At 41.8% G+C, this 14,244-nt stretch overlaps 1 protein-coding gene across 1 annotated transcript in view; it reads right to left on the bottom strand.

Moving 5' to 3' along the window:
* Positions 1-14,244, bottom strand: part of MDGA2 (MAM domain containing glycosylphosphatidylinositol anchor 2) — a 384,110-nt gene that overhangs the window by 22,504 nt on the left and 347,362 nt on the right. The window contains exon 11 of the mRNA XM_049828627.1: positions 9,704-9,881. Coding sequence (XP_049684584.1) covers positions 9,704-9,881 — 178 coding nt within the window. The remainder of the gene's footprint in view (positions 1-9,703; positions 9,882-14,244) is intronic.

Genomic DNA, 14,244 nt, shown 5'->3' with positions numbered 1-14,244 from the left:
AAGCCTTTGGGGAAAAAAACCCAAACCAAAATTTTACCATCTCTTTGGTCGTCTGAAAGAAGTTACACTGGGTACCCTCTAGTTCCATTGGGCGAACTTTCCCAGTGCCACCAGTACAGAGAGAGGCAGACAACGAAAGCAGCTGAAGGGAACGGTGGAGCGGTCGCCGGAGATGCCCTCCCTGCCTCGAGCTAACACGCTCCCTATGGCAAGGACCGTCCAGATGCCACCTGCGCTCTGCCACGTGCTCACTAGAGCTATAGAGACATTTTGAAAATGAGACAGTTTCAGGTATTAATTTAATAGAGGACTACAGTGTGAAGCACTTGGGACTGCAATGCATTTTTTTCTTAACATCATAGAGTACATATTTAATATATTAATTAGCAAGGGTCTCATCTGCTGCTCATTTAGGCCAATGGGAGTGGTTCCTTCAGGTCCCGTGAGCTTTGAACTAAGCCCTGATTAGTTATTAATGCATCACACAAGATCTTCCGCAAAGAAGTTTAAAATTTACGGAAAGGCTTAGCCATCGTGTGAGAGATGGAGAGAGAGGCTGCTCGCGCAGCCCGGCGCTGCTTTTCTGCCTGGTTATGGCTGCACTATAGCACCAATAACGGCAGACTAGATCCCGCTCCCTATACAGGAATATTTTTCACCTACGTAATTAAAAGCAAGAGTAATGTCAGAATATGTTGCAACAGCAAAATGTGCATTCGCTGTGGCGTGGGAGAAAATAATGAAGTAGATAGATGTGGGGACTGATAGGAATAAAGAGGTTTTACTGGGACATAGTAAAGCTCCAGCCCAGTCTCCTGTCTGCGACATTTTGGGGGATTTAGTGCCCGTGGAGAAGTGTAAGAACAAACTGTAAGAGAAGTCCTTTCTACACTGCAACACCCCCGCGCCCGAGCACCAGCACATTAGCGAATACACAGTCAGAGTTTGCATTTTCAATCATGCCTGTGGAGCTGCCTCCTGTGCATTTGTCTCAACACTTTCACACCCCAGTTACACTTTTGGTCTCCACATTTCTCTGTGCAAATGAGGTCCATGATTCCTGTATGCACTGGAACATTCTTCTTTTGGTTTTAAAGCTACAGATGAGTTTCTGACTACCCTGGGAAGTATCAAAATAACTCAAGAACTGCAAATGTAGTTCTTATGCAAGGATACATGAATTCAGAACATTTCATAAACTGACTTCTTCAAGATTTTTATCACACCTGTTGAGGTGCAGACACTGTTCCTACCCACTACTTGAACTTTCAGCTATTTATTTTACAAGTATTTAGCTACTCCCATGACTAAACCACAGCATCACCCATACACTGAGCTGCAACGCCCACAAATGGACGTTATTTCAGAACATTAGTATTTTCCTTTCAATGAACTGTTTGGGCAGAGGGAAAGAAAGATGAGCTGGAGCTATAATTTTTCCTTTCTCCATCTACTCTTGCTTTAGCACCTTGGCAGAACAAGAGGAATGACACCTTCAGCCGCCAGCCCAGCTTGCGCACAAAACTAAGGCGGTCCCTGCAATCCATGGGCTGTAACTGAAACACTTATCATTTACTTTTTAACTGTAAGGGACAACGGGTGCAAGGACAACTCTTCATACACATAAAAGCTGGAAAGAGAAAGAAATACTTACGTAGATGTGGATTTACTGGAGCTGGAAGACAGAGCAAAAATAAAATTAGCACAAAGAAGAAACTCTAATTCATTAGTATTCAGAATATCCTAAATTTCCTGTTGTTCCCTCCCCCTCAAGACCTTGATCGTGGCTCCTACACCGAGACAGCCAGCAAAATTCTAACTTCCCTTTTGAGCAAATTTTGTGGTTCCCTGGCGATCCAAAGGCAATGATTTCAGTGAGAAACAACAGCCTCTCCCAACCACGACGTCTACGCTCCATCACTAATACCTGCAGCCTGGGGAAGAAGATGCTGCAATTAAGCATCAAACCTAGATTATTGGCACAGATATTGTAAGGATGGGGACAGCTGCACAGCAAAACTCCAGGGTGATGCCTTTGTACAGGAATCCAACAAAAAACTACAGAAAGGATGAATTAATCAAAAGCAGAGGTTCTGCACTGGACCTTGCTCATCACTTAAAATTTCCTTTCAGCATTGTTCAAGAATACTTAACATAATGAATTACCCTTCTACTCAATGAATAATACTATTCTTCAGTTTAAGATGTCTGTGTACATACAAGTCTTTAAGAAACAGACAGCACTTGCATTCTTCTTAGAAATGCCAATTTTCCTTTTAAATAGCAGAAAACATACGCACAGCAAGTTTGTGAGAAGACATTTGAACTCATTAGCCCAAGAGACACAACCAAGAAAAAACATGAGAGTCTTCTGGCACATAAACTCTCTTCTAGGGAGGATATACTTTAAAGACATTTAAGAAGATGACAAAGGAAGGTGAAATGTGTTGTCCGAAAAAGCCGCCAGCAGCGTCAGCACACTCCACGCTTGCTGGAGAAGCCACATTCAGTGACCAGGACAGGGACCAGCGGCACGGCTGGGTCCTGGATGCTGCCGTGCTGGGGCTGCGCTCCCAGAGGCAGACGAGCATCCCTGCAGCATCCCACCCCTCTGCATCCCACCTCTGCCCACTCCCCATCCCATGGCAGGAGCAGCCCGTGCTGACCCCTCACCTTGGGAGGCATCAAAAATAATTTTGCCAACATTGCGGAGAATTCTTGAGATAACTTTGCTGAAAAATATTATTTCTGTCTGTTCTTTTACGGGTCTGTGCAATGCCCTGCATGACACGGCAGGACTATTGGGTACTGGGAATCTTTGGGGAGCCTGATAAAACTGGCACTCTTATTTCACAGACCCCTGGCAAAATTACAAAAACCTCTACATCCATAATTCTTTAATACTGAAGTTCATCTACTTAATACCTTAATAGGCTGAAACAGAATGATAGTCGGACAACTACAGATATTTTAACCATGGGAATGGCTACCCAGGTTTAGGTCCAGAGTTACCCACACAATGCTAAATGTGGGAGATGGGCTTTGAATGAGAAATTAGTCTGCAGTTCTGTGCTACCTGTTTGCAGAAGGGTAAATTTGAGGATGGATGACTTAGGAAACAGGGCCCTTCTGCTATAAGCCCTTATGCACGTGAGAAACAGAAGGATGCTAAACTCACAGCTGGAATTGCATGTTATCACCAGAAAGTTTGACTTAAAATTTTATCTCCAAATAATGGGTACATCTGGTAATGCCAGACTTCAGTACAAGCGTTGTTCCATGTTTTCTTGCTGCCCTTCCCATGCCGTGTTTACAGACATGAGCACTTGCTTTGTGACCCCAGCCACGGATTCTGCGTAGATTAGATTCAATCTGAAGTTTTCAAAACAGCTCTAAATTAGCAACTCTGCCATTTTATCTTGCCTTCTCAGAAACAAATCAACAGTGATTTGCCCCAGTGCAATCTTCTTAAGAAACTTAGTCATTACATTATATTAGATAACCTCATAGCTTTTACCAACAAATTACCTTTCATTCTCCAAGAAACATTCATTTTGTGAAATCCTTGAGTGATTGAACTTGGAATTAGCTGAAATTGCTGGGAACTGCATTTACTGATGCTTGATTTGTAACTAAACGTACGGGCTTTTATGGAAACTATCATCAGCATGCAACCTTGAGTCATGCTATTCAGATTGTTCACAGCAGAGCAAAAAAGGCTTCTTGCCAAACTAGCTTCAGTTCACACTGATTGACAAAAGCAGAAAACAAATTGAAGCAGTTAGTCTGAACTTATCTAACATCATAAACTAGGGCGAGGGAAGAAAAAAAAGACCACAACCAAACGAAAAGCCCAGAAATCTCACTATTCCAAGTAATACAGCACACTGCTGTAAGACAACATGTAATGGCTCTAGCTCTCACTGCAGAAAGATGAGATTGCTGCATGCACGACACACAGGTAGTAAGTTAAATCAGCCATAAAGGGAAATTAATGGATGACTGAGGGATTAAATTCCCAAGGATGACTTTGAAATGCCTGGAAAATCTGTGCACCTCAGAGGGTTATCACTGCTCTGCTCAGCTGACCCTGGCTCGTGCTGGGAGGAAGGTTTTGCTGGTGGAGAATCTCGGGAGGAGAACAAAGTGTCATGAAACGTTTGAGCTTGGTTAGAGCCAAGATGGATGATCCCTTAATCTTCCTGCTGTTCCCTAAGCAAGCAGAGAGTAAAACCTGCTGGAATTTCAGTTTGTTGGATGATTTTACTTTTTGGTGATCTGTATTTGTGCAAGTCACAGCAGAAAAAATGTGGGCTGCGTGGTTTTTTCTTAATGCTTGCCCTTCTATTAGGTGTAACTGCATTTATACAAAGACAGTTAAATTTCCCACAGATCCTTCCCAACACAGACACTTGTTCAGCTTACAAGTGAGGTGGCCTTCAGAGACGGCAACATTATGTCCTTCCTTTAAAGAAATAGCTGCAAACCAGCTTTCTTAACCACAAAAACCCATAAAGCCAGAGGTAAGTAGAAGCATGCTAGATAGTCAGCTGCTGTATTTTTTACCACTGGAAGCTGGTTACTTGTGGTAATTAAAATCAGCACCTAAGTGCTTTAATGAAGATCAAGAGCCCATACCTCTGAGCCCTGGGTTTGCCCAGGAAAAGCAATCTTCACCGTAGATACTGCTACTCTACACGGACAAGGCTTTCTTCCTCCCATAATAGCAATTATCCTAACTTACTATTTATAACACTGGATAATACTGGAAATGTATGTCTGTGCAAACTTATAAATCCTATTATTTATGCCCTGTTTGGTGCCAATTTTATTTTTCTGGGGCTAGAAATAGAATAATAAGAATAATAGAAATAAATACTAACCACAATTATATACTTTTCTTCCATACAGAACCTGGGGAGTATCTAAACTTCATATGAAAACACGCAAGCTGGACTACAAAGCAACTGGCCACCATCGACTATCTGCTGCTGATTCTACGTACCAAAAGTAGTGACATTGGGTTGTTGGCTGTTTTCACAGAAGGGAGCTAAACTTTCTTCTTTAATCACTGGTTAAATTTAAAAATATTTAAACATAAGTACCCATCTAAACCAGCAAGTGCTGAAGTTTTAATTGGAGTAGTTGGAGGACTTTACAGCCAGTTCGTATCAAATAGGCTGACATAGATTTCTGTAAAGCGATGGAGATAATATTTAAACTGTTACTATGAGACATATCTGCTGTTACTACGAGACATATCTGTTTTGTATTAGCCTACAAAACACTCATTAGTGCTACTTAAATTGCCCTGTTTGTATTTACTTGGCAGACTGTGTTCACTAGCAGAGTAACATATGTATCTACCAAAGAATTTCTCAAGTGATGTTTGGCTGTAATTATCAATGTCACTCCTACTGTGATGATTGCTCTTTTCTCCCATCCTTTCGGCGTGCAGAGGAAAGAATAATTCATGGCAGGTGAGGGATTTCCCTATGAAATGCTTACGCCATGGGTAAGTTTTTGATTCACGGGATTGGATACTGTGGAGTTTTTATTTGTATTTACAGCCCCCACTTGGGATGGCAGGGTGTACTGTAAAGAGCTCATTACTAAGGTTTTCCTGCTTTAATATTCTCCTTTACTTTGGACATTCAGATGGCTACCAGCAGGCTAGCACATTGGAAGCTGTTATTTTTGTATATTAGCAATTTCCATGTTAATCTCCAGTTGTGGGTTTTAATTTAAAAGGCGATGTACTCTGCATCACTTACAAAGGAGTGTAATCCAATAAAAACGACTTCACAGGCAGGATTAATGTGGCTTAACTTTAGCAATCTCAAAGTTAGACACCTCATCTAAAAGTGTCATTGGAGTGTCTCTAAAGTCACTGGAGAGATACAGGCACGTCCAGAGGGTGATTCATTCCCTGGAAGAAATCTGGAGAAACTTTCTCCTCTCTACTGAGGCAGCAAACGCAACCAATACAGTAGAAATGTCATGTTGATCCTTACACACTCCGTAACTGTTCTGAAGAAATCAGTTCTGTGCAGTACCTACCCAAGATTGTCCTACTACAAAAGACAAGCTTAAGCTCTTAAAGTAAAACCCAGGTAGTGCATGGCCTATCTATCCTCTATTTGCACAAAAATGAAACTCAACTGCAAAAATTAATGCATTCCTTAAAGGCAAAAGACACTGCTACCATTTTTAGCAGTTCTCACTACAACGTGTCTGATCTGCTTTTCACAGTGGCTGCAGTTCTTTAAAACGGGGTGAAATCCTATCAGCCTGCTTAATGGTTAAAAAAATAAAGCAAAAGATGTTTGCAATGGGAATCCTCACGAGCAATACAAATACATTGGTCCATTTTAAACCTAAGAAAAAACATGCTTTTACTCTAAGGGTGATCGAGCACCAAACAGGTTGCCCAGAGACATCGTGAAGTCTCCATCCTTGGACATATTCAAGATCTGAAAGGATATGGTCCTGGGTCCTGTTCCTCCAAAAAGTGCATTCCTAAAGTGGTGGGATGAGAAAGAAGGGCTGACACTGCTAGAGGCCAGGGTGCTTCTGGAGTACTGATCAAAACTGAACACACAGAAGCACACACACAAAATCCCCACTGAAAATAGGAAAACTGAAATGTTTTTCTTCCTGCCTGAGGTCTCACAATTAAAAAGATTGTAATGGGAGAAAAATGTAAAAAATTATCTTCGTTCGCCTTTTAAGAAACATTCGCATGATGTCTTTTATTTTCTGGGTATTGTTTATAATTATTTCTTCTGTTGATGCAGGCCTGCTGCTGTGCATTCTGCTAGCCCATTAACTGCTTTTCTAAGATTCCAGCATTTCAGATTATAGGTATCGTATTTGCATTATAAGAATGTATGTGATATCATTATTTTACAGTTGAAGCTATAACATCCTTAAAATTAGCCTGGTAATAGTTTGCTGACACTATAGTCATTGGATGGATGCTGAGATAAAAATGCATATTTTAAGCACACAAAGCCTCAGCGGTTCTGGGATCCCTCTTCAAAGGGAAGTCACTTTAGGTTTATCTTACTGATTAGCATCTGGCTCATGATTTCTGAAGCTGTGAATTTGTCGGCACCAGAGTAATAGCACTGCGTATTGCTCCGAAAGCATCTCTCCATCTGGGACACAAGGCAGCGGCTTCCTCTCTCCTGGGCGGCTGGATTTTGCATTGGCACCTCATCAGCACGTTTGAAATGGAATGTTGTTCACATCTGCGCTAATGGCAGATTCTAGCAGAAAAAAATTTCAGCAGACAAAATATGCCTTTTGTGCTGCATGGGAATGTTCTTCCTGCCAGCCAGGGGCTAGAAATGTAAATCACATATTGTTTTGTTAAAACCTCAAACTCAGCACGGTTGTGAGCCATAGCCGAGACCTCAATCAACCCCCTGAGACTTGCCAGAGTACAACCACTACCAAAATACAGCAGTAGTGACCGAGTGAGCTAAACGGTGGTTTTTTTCTCCTTATAAGAGCACTGGCCAGTATTTAAGTCATGGGAGAAATTTCCAGGTCCACAGAAGAGGGCAGTGGCTGCCTGGCATGAGCTGGCTGTGAGGACACAAGTCTCCCTGTCACAGCCAGCATGGAGAGATTGGGATTGATGCAGAGAAATCCCAAACATCTGAAAGAAGCTTCTGCTCCTGATCACCTTTGGGAAGACTCTGTGTCTTTCCCTTGTGCATGTGAGGAGCCCCAAAGAGACCGGACTCCTACCGCTAGTGTCAGCGTATGGGCACTTATTAGGGTAAAGAGGTCCAGCAAGGAGGCAAAGTCCCACAGGAATTGCAGCGGAATGGGCATCTTCTCATTTGTGTGTTCATAGATTTAGTAAATGAGTCCTCTCTTTAATTGACCTTTTGTTCTCATAAGCTTTGGGAAACATAGACTTTGCAAACACTTTTCCTGTAACAGGCAAAACCTAAGATTCACCCATCACCATCGTTAGCAGATCTGGCATTTAGTGAAATGTGCCACTACATTCTTTAGAATTGATATTTGAGATTGCTTAATGTAATTTTTTCCCTTGATATTAAAACGTTGAGATGAGATGGAGTAGGGCTGAGCTAATCATTGATCATAAAGAATTGCACATACAATGCACAAGCCATTTAATTTTTTTTCAGATTTGTTCATTACTTTAAATTATTTGACAATGATTTTTGAAAGTAATTTTTGATGTGTAGGTTGCTTTTGCGTCTTCTCCTGCATGTGATTTTCTGCTTTGGACTCCCTTAGGTATCTGTACAGCACTAATTACTGTTGGATCCAGCTCCTGGAGGAATTGGACCTACATGGCTAGCTGTGACTTGATCCGTGTGTCACATGGCTTTTGTCCTGCAAGATTAGCAAGGTTCCTCATGATAGAATCATGGAATCATAGAATGGTTTGGGTTGGAAGGGACCTTTAAAGGCCATCTCGTCCAACCCCCCTGCCATGGGCAGGGACACCTTCCACTAGAGCAGGTTGCTCAGAGCCCCGTCCAGCCTGGCCTTGGATGTTTCCAGGGATGGGGCATCGACCACCTCTCTGGGCAACCTGTGCCAGGGCCTCACCACCCTCATTGTAAAACATTTCTTCCTTACATCTAGTCCTAATCTACCCTCTTTTAGTCTAAAACCATTACCCCTTGTCCTGTCTCTACAGGCCCTGCTACAGAAGTCTGTCCCCAAATGATAAACTCATACTTTCATGATTCCATGTTTACAAATAACTCTCCCTGCCAACACTTCCCTTTTTTAATTATAAAAATTTTCCACGCAGCACATCAGGTTCCCATTGCAAACTGCACAATGATATCTTTAGCAGAGCTACCTTCTTTCTAAGGTACCTCTTACTCATTCATTGTGATTTTTACAGAAGCAAAACAAAAACTGATTCAGTTATTCATTAAATAAATACCCTAAGAAGGGTATTTTGAGGGATTTTTCAGAGCACTAGGAATTAATTCCTGGTAATGCTGGGAGGCTGAACAGAAGGATGTATGGATACTGTATTTTTCTTGTTAAAGTGGACAAATCTTTTCCATGGCATGACCTTTTAGAGGAAAAAGTAAAAATGCCCTTTTCTACTTGCATAGGACTAGAAACGGTCACTTTTTTTTTTTTTTTTAAATCATTCACATTCAAATAAGACCTTCCCAAAAAGTGCTCATTCTGGGTCAAAAAAAAGTATTTTGATGATATCACAACTGATTTGGCACCTTCAGAATACTACTTGTTTTGTCGATTTTTCTTCAAAACTCATTGCCCTTCAAAGCAAGAACAAACTCTTGAAATGAGCTATCTCATGAAGCTAACATTAATTTGTTCCCTCTTTTTCCTTTCTTTTACAAAAACTTTTATATGATTTTGCATTTTGGCTACTCAGAAGTTGTTGAATCGTTTACTTCACAAAAACTTTGATATGCTTTTGAATTTTGGCTATTCAGAATTTGTTGTTGTTGTCATTGTGAATCTTCCCAGAGGTGGAAACTTTTGTTTCTTCCCAGTTCTGCCCAGAACCCTCCTCCCGGATGCCCACACTCAGCCCTTGCAGCATTATTTGCAGGACTGGTAATCACTTCACAAAGCGCAACCCAGTGCACCATACCCTGTACAGCAGACCGAATTGTGCACAACGCACCGCAACGCATTTGCTCATACACGAAGGTCTTCTTACCGCTATACTTGATGACCCGAATGGTTGAGTCCCCCTCCCCAAATCTGGTGATGGGCGTTAGACGGACTTCATATGCCTCTGGCTTGATCAGCTCAGTTAGGTTGTAGGTAATTAATTCTCCCTTTTGAATATTTCCATTCACTGTAATTTCCTGTTCCCACCAACGCTGTTGTCCAGCCTAAAATCAAAAGAAGAATGCAAATGTCAAAACTTTTGGGATAGATAGTCTTCACCTCAGAAATGAATGGGAGCACATGGCAGACCCGTGCAACCCCGGGTGCTTCCTTAAACCTTCAAACGACCCAGGAGGATTAGAGATACAGCAAGAACGCGAACCTCCCTGAAATAACCCACTACTGAGCGTTTCTGTGATGAGATGACAGATTGCAAAGCCATTTTATCAAAAGGCCACCCCTGCCTGCCGTCTGCCCGTCCTCCTCTGCCCGCGCAGGTCCTGCACCAAACCTTGGGCAGCCCAAAGGCTGCAGGCAGCGTGCAGCACTCGAAGATTGCTGCATGCAGGAAAAGCGCAGCGTTAATTCAGTTCGGGAGGATTGCTGGCACTCGCCGGACAGAGACTACAGCAAGGGCCAAGCGCCCGGTTTGTGACGGCGTGTGACACCCAAGCATCCAAGCAGATGCTGCGGCATTTTTCAAAATCTCACTGAATACTTCCATCTTTAGGAGCCTAAACTTCTTTGGAAATCTGCCCCTATGTTTAAAACCTACTTTTCAAAATGTTAAATAACCTTTTTTTTTTTTCCTTAAAACAAATGTTATTCATTTCAGTTCATTTCATCAGCTTACCAAGGCTGACTCTACCAGCTCTCAAATGCTATGCCTTCAAACCTGACCAGGTAAATTGGCTCCTCACGTTTAGTAGCCCCATTCCCTCCACAATTTTAAAATAATATTGGCCAACTGCAGTGGCGGACGTGTTTTCTGCCACCGTGCTCACCCGCTGGGAGAGCCGCGGCTCCATGAGCTGGGTGCTGCCTCCTCATTAGAGGCAATGAGGTTTCACAGCTGTCATGTGGGGCATCATTTGAAGCTAATAAGAGCACGCTGAAGAACTGAAATGCAGTTTGATTTCCAAGCACTTACCACTTTTGTTGATGAGTGAGAAAGAAATAGGCTAGCCATTAATGGCCTTAGTGCATAATTATCAGCAATCCTTGTAAACTCAAAGATGGATGGATTTCAGAGAACAATGAAAGTCAATATGAGCAAACAAGAGGCTGTTTTATAAAAAAAAAAGCAAAGCATAGATTTTTGTCCTTTATAGACTGCACAGTGTTTTCAACATCAAAATCCATAGTTTCTTTTATTTATATGCCTTACCAAGAAATGAAGAGAAAAAAAAAAATCTAATTAAGAAGGAGGCATCAGAAGCAGAGCGTGCCACATTGCCTCTAACATTACTTTAACTAGTTTATAGATAAGCAGAAATCATACACATTTTGGGCAGCAGAATGACTTGGTATTGCAATATTACTTGCAGATACTCTGCCTTATTACAGACACTATCTGCAGAAAACAAAGGAAAAATCATTAAATATTTACCATGCATCCCAAGACAACTCTACAGGTGCAGTGATGCTAAAATGAGATGTTCCAATAAGCTTACTACACCTGTCACGACGCTGAAGTTCTTGCCTATTACATGTTCACCGATACAGAGTTTAGTAAAGACAGAAAACCTTTTATTCGAAAACTTTAATTTGCTGATGCAGTAAAAATGTACACTGAAATTGCTGAAATCTAGTACTAAATCTACCACATTCATCCAAATAAACTACATTTGCAGCAATATTAACAGACTCCAAGCTTGAATTCATAGCAGTGGGACAGAGATGTCAATACTTTTATCGTTAAAGTATGTTACACACGTACAGCTATATGCCCATTAAATAAAACTCAGACCGCAAAGCAAAAAAAGCAAGAGACATTCTTAAGAAAACTGGGGTGATGGAACAGCTCTAGACATCAGCTTCGCTTTGCTTCCACCAAAATCAGCGTGTGTTTTACTGCGCTTTGCGCCTTTGCGGGGCTTGAGTTAGACCGATGCCGAGTGCATCTGAGATGTTATTGCAGGGTTTCTCCTCTTGCACACGCTGGCTGAGCCATGCTGCAGGCTCAGGTGGCTCTTCAGGGCTGGCCCCGCAGGCGTTACGTCACACACAGGAGAAATGCTAGGTAAAAAAAATCTCAGAGTAGGTTAGAAATGTAAAAACAAGCTACCGTAAGGAAAAACCACTCCACTGCCTGCCCGATGTGCAGAGTTATGTCGGTTAATACAAATCCCGCACGTGCACAGGGTAGCGGTCTGCCTTTGAAGCACCAGAAAGCGTTCGGGTGGACGTGTGGGTGTAGAGTGGGACGAGGGGTAAGTGCTTTGCTGAGGAGCCTGGGGACGCCGGCCTGAACCCAACCTACAGCGTCTGCCCTGAGCAGCATCCCATGGGTGTCCACCCCAATCGCATCACCTTTTCCCTGTTGCGATCATTCAAATCACCCGCTTCGTACGACACGATAGTAACGAAATGTCCACCACAACGTTGTACACAGCCTGGACTGTGCAGCATTCCTCTGGATGGTTTCCCAAAGCCACTACACTAAAAAGAGTTATTATTAAAAGTAATAAAGATACTGAAAATATGTGCATTTATATTGTATCTTTAAAAGATCATCCCAGGGGAGCTCAGGTAAAATTCGAATTTGACAGATTCCGTTAGATGCCAACTCTTTCACAGCGCTTTGTACCTAAGTACTGAGACCAACGCAACAGTCGACGAAACCCAAAGTACAGGTTGTTCAACAGAAATTCAGTCTGTTCTCCTTGTCTCTTCTTTAGATACCCATAAATAAAAACATGCCACGGATACCTGCTTCACGCAGGTTTTGCAGCGTGTTATTTTCGCATCCCACAGCTCGCAAAGCAACCGTTAGCACACATTAGGGCAACCGCTCCTCCCATCCTCTGCTCTGCCCACCGGCAGCCCTGTTTTTATGCCACGCACACCTCTCCTGCTCCCATCTCACAAAAACCTTCCAGGCATTGCTGAAATCCGAGCGCTCAGGAGAAAAAAGACGAATGTCGCGTACGGTCAATGCTGCGTGTGGAAAAGGATGTGAAGGTGCAAAGACAAGGCTCCGCTTCTCACGCACATCAGGTAAAACAGCCACGGAATTCCGATCTGCCTTTAATGCTCACAACAGAGGTGCGCAGATTATTTAAAACATTGCAAAAACAAACAGAAAGGGCACTGGGACCTTTCATATACGTTGAATAATGCATAAGGCACATGGGCTGTCAGGGAGCCCTCCCAGTAACGGATAAGCCTTGTCTCGAGTAGACCATTGTCCTTGAGAGCAAAGTGATGAGTGTGCTGCAGAGAGGATATTAAGGATAATTATGATAAGATTTAGACCATATTTTTTACAGTGGTGCATGGGGAATTTGCCCGTACGGATCTTCTCGCTGGACCCATGCTGACCCACCGCTAGCGTGGTCGAACTGGAAAGTGCTTCCAGAGAAAAGCTGCTGCTCTCAGGAGAGGAACTGGAAACAAGCCTTTGTGAATATTTGTAAATTTACCAAGTTATCCAGCCAGTCAAGTAAAATAACCTTCCATTTTATATGTGCAAGTATTTCTGGTTTTCTATTTCTTAAACTCAAGTTTTAAATTTTCTAAACCCAACGTGGCTGTTTTAAAATGTCCTTCAAGTACATCTACAAATGCAAAAATGACCAAGGTAAATGAGAATTTTCTTCTCAAAGAGAAACTTTTTCATTCACACACTCACTCCCATACTGAAAAGCAACATTATTTAAAAAAAATAAAATTCCTGAGAAACTCCATTCTACCCAGTATTTCTGACTATACCAAACTGTGGTAGGAGCTGAATTCACCATCTCTTTATAGACAGTGACAACAACAAGGCACCTAGTGCAGGTCCTGGCACAATTTCTCAAGAGCTTTATAATGAAGACCGAGTGTTTTATCTGAAATATGTATAAGATTTTAAAATTAAACCCATAAGCAGAAATTTATGGAATTTACAAATGGGGAACAAATTTACATGCAACTAATACAGCCCACAAATGCAAACCTAAGGTCTCTATATTTTTTTTTATTTTGCCTCAACAGCTCCCCCAAAAATTTAAGTGATGTTAATATACTGGAACAGAAACTGCTCTGCAGAACTCACGAAGGCTACTGGTCCTTCTAAAGGAAAACTCCCTGCTCTTACTTCCATTGTGATTATTGTTGCCTGTTCTTTGCAATGGATTCCAATTTTTATTTTATTTTTTTTTTTAAATCAAACTATCAACTTGGATACAAGAAATTTTCACAAGCAAGATTAAACCAGTTGACCATACCCCAAAAGTGAGTGGTATAATACCAAACATAATTTCATCATTTTGTCTGTACCTTTCACAAAAATTAAGAATCAGAGAAACATAAAAGTCTGGAGAAAATTACCTAATTTTCAACATAAAGAAAATAACTATTTTTTTTTTTAAATAACATCATTAG

The sequence above is a fragment of the Accipiter gentilis genome, chromosome 25 (genome assembly GCF_929443795.1).
Source record: "Accipiter gentilis chromosome 25, bAccGen1.1, whole genome shotgun sequence".
Classification (NCBI taxonomy): domain Eukaryota; kingdom Metazoa; phylum Chordata; class Aves; order Accipitriformes; family Accipitridae; genus Astur; species Astur gentilis.
This window is presented reverse-complemented; position numbering and strand designations above follow the sequence as displayed.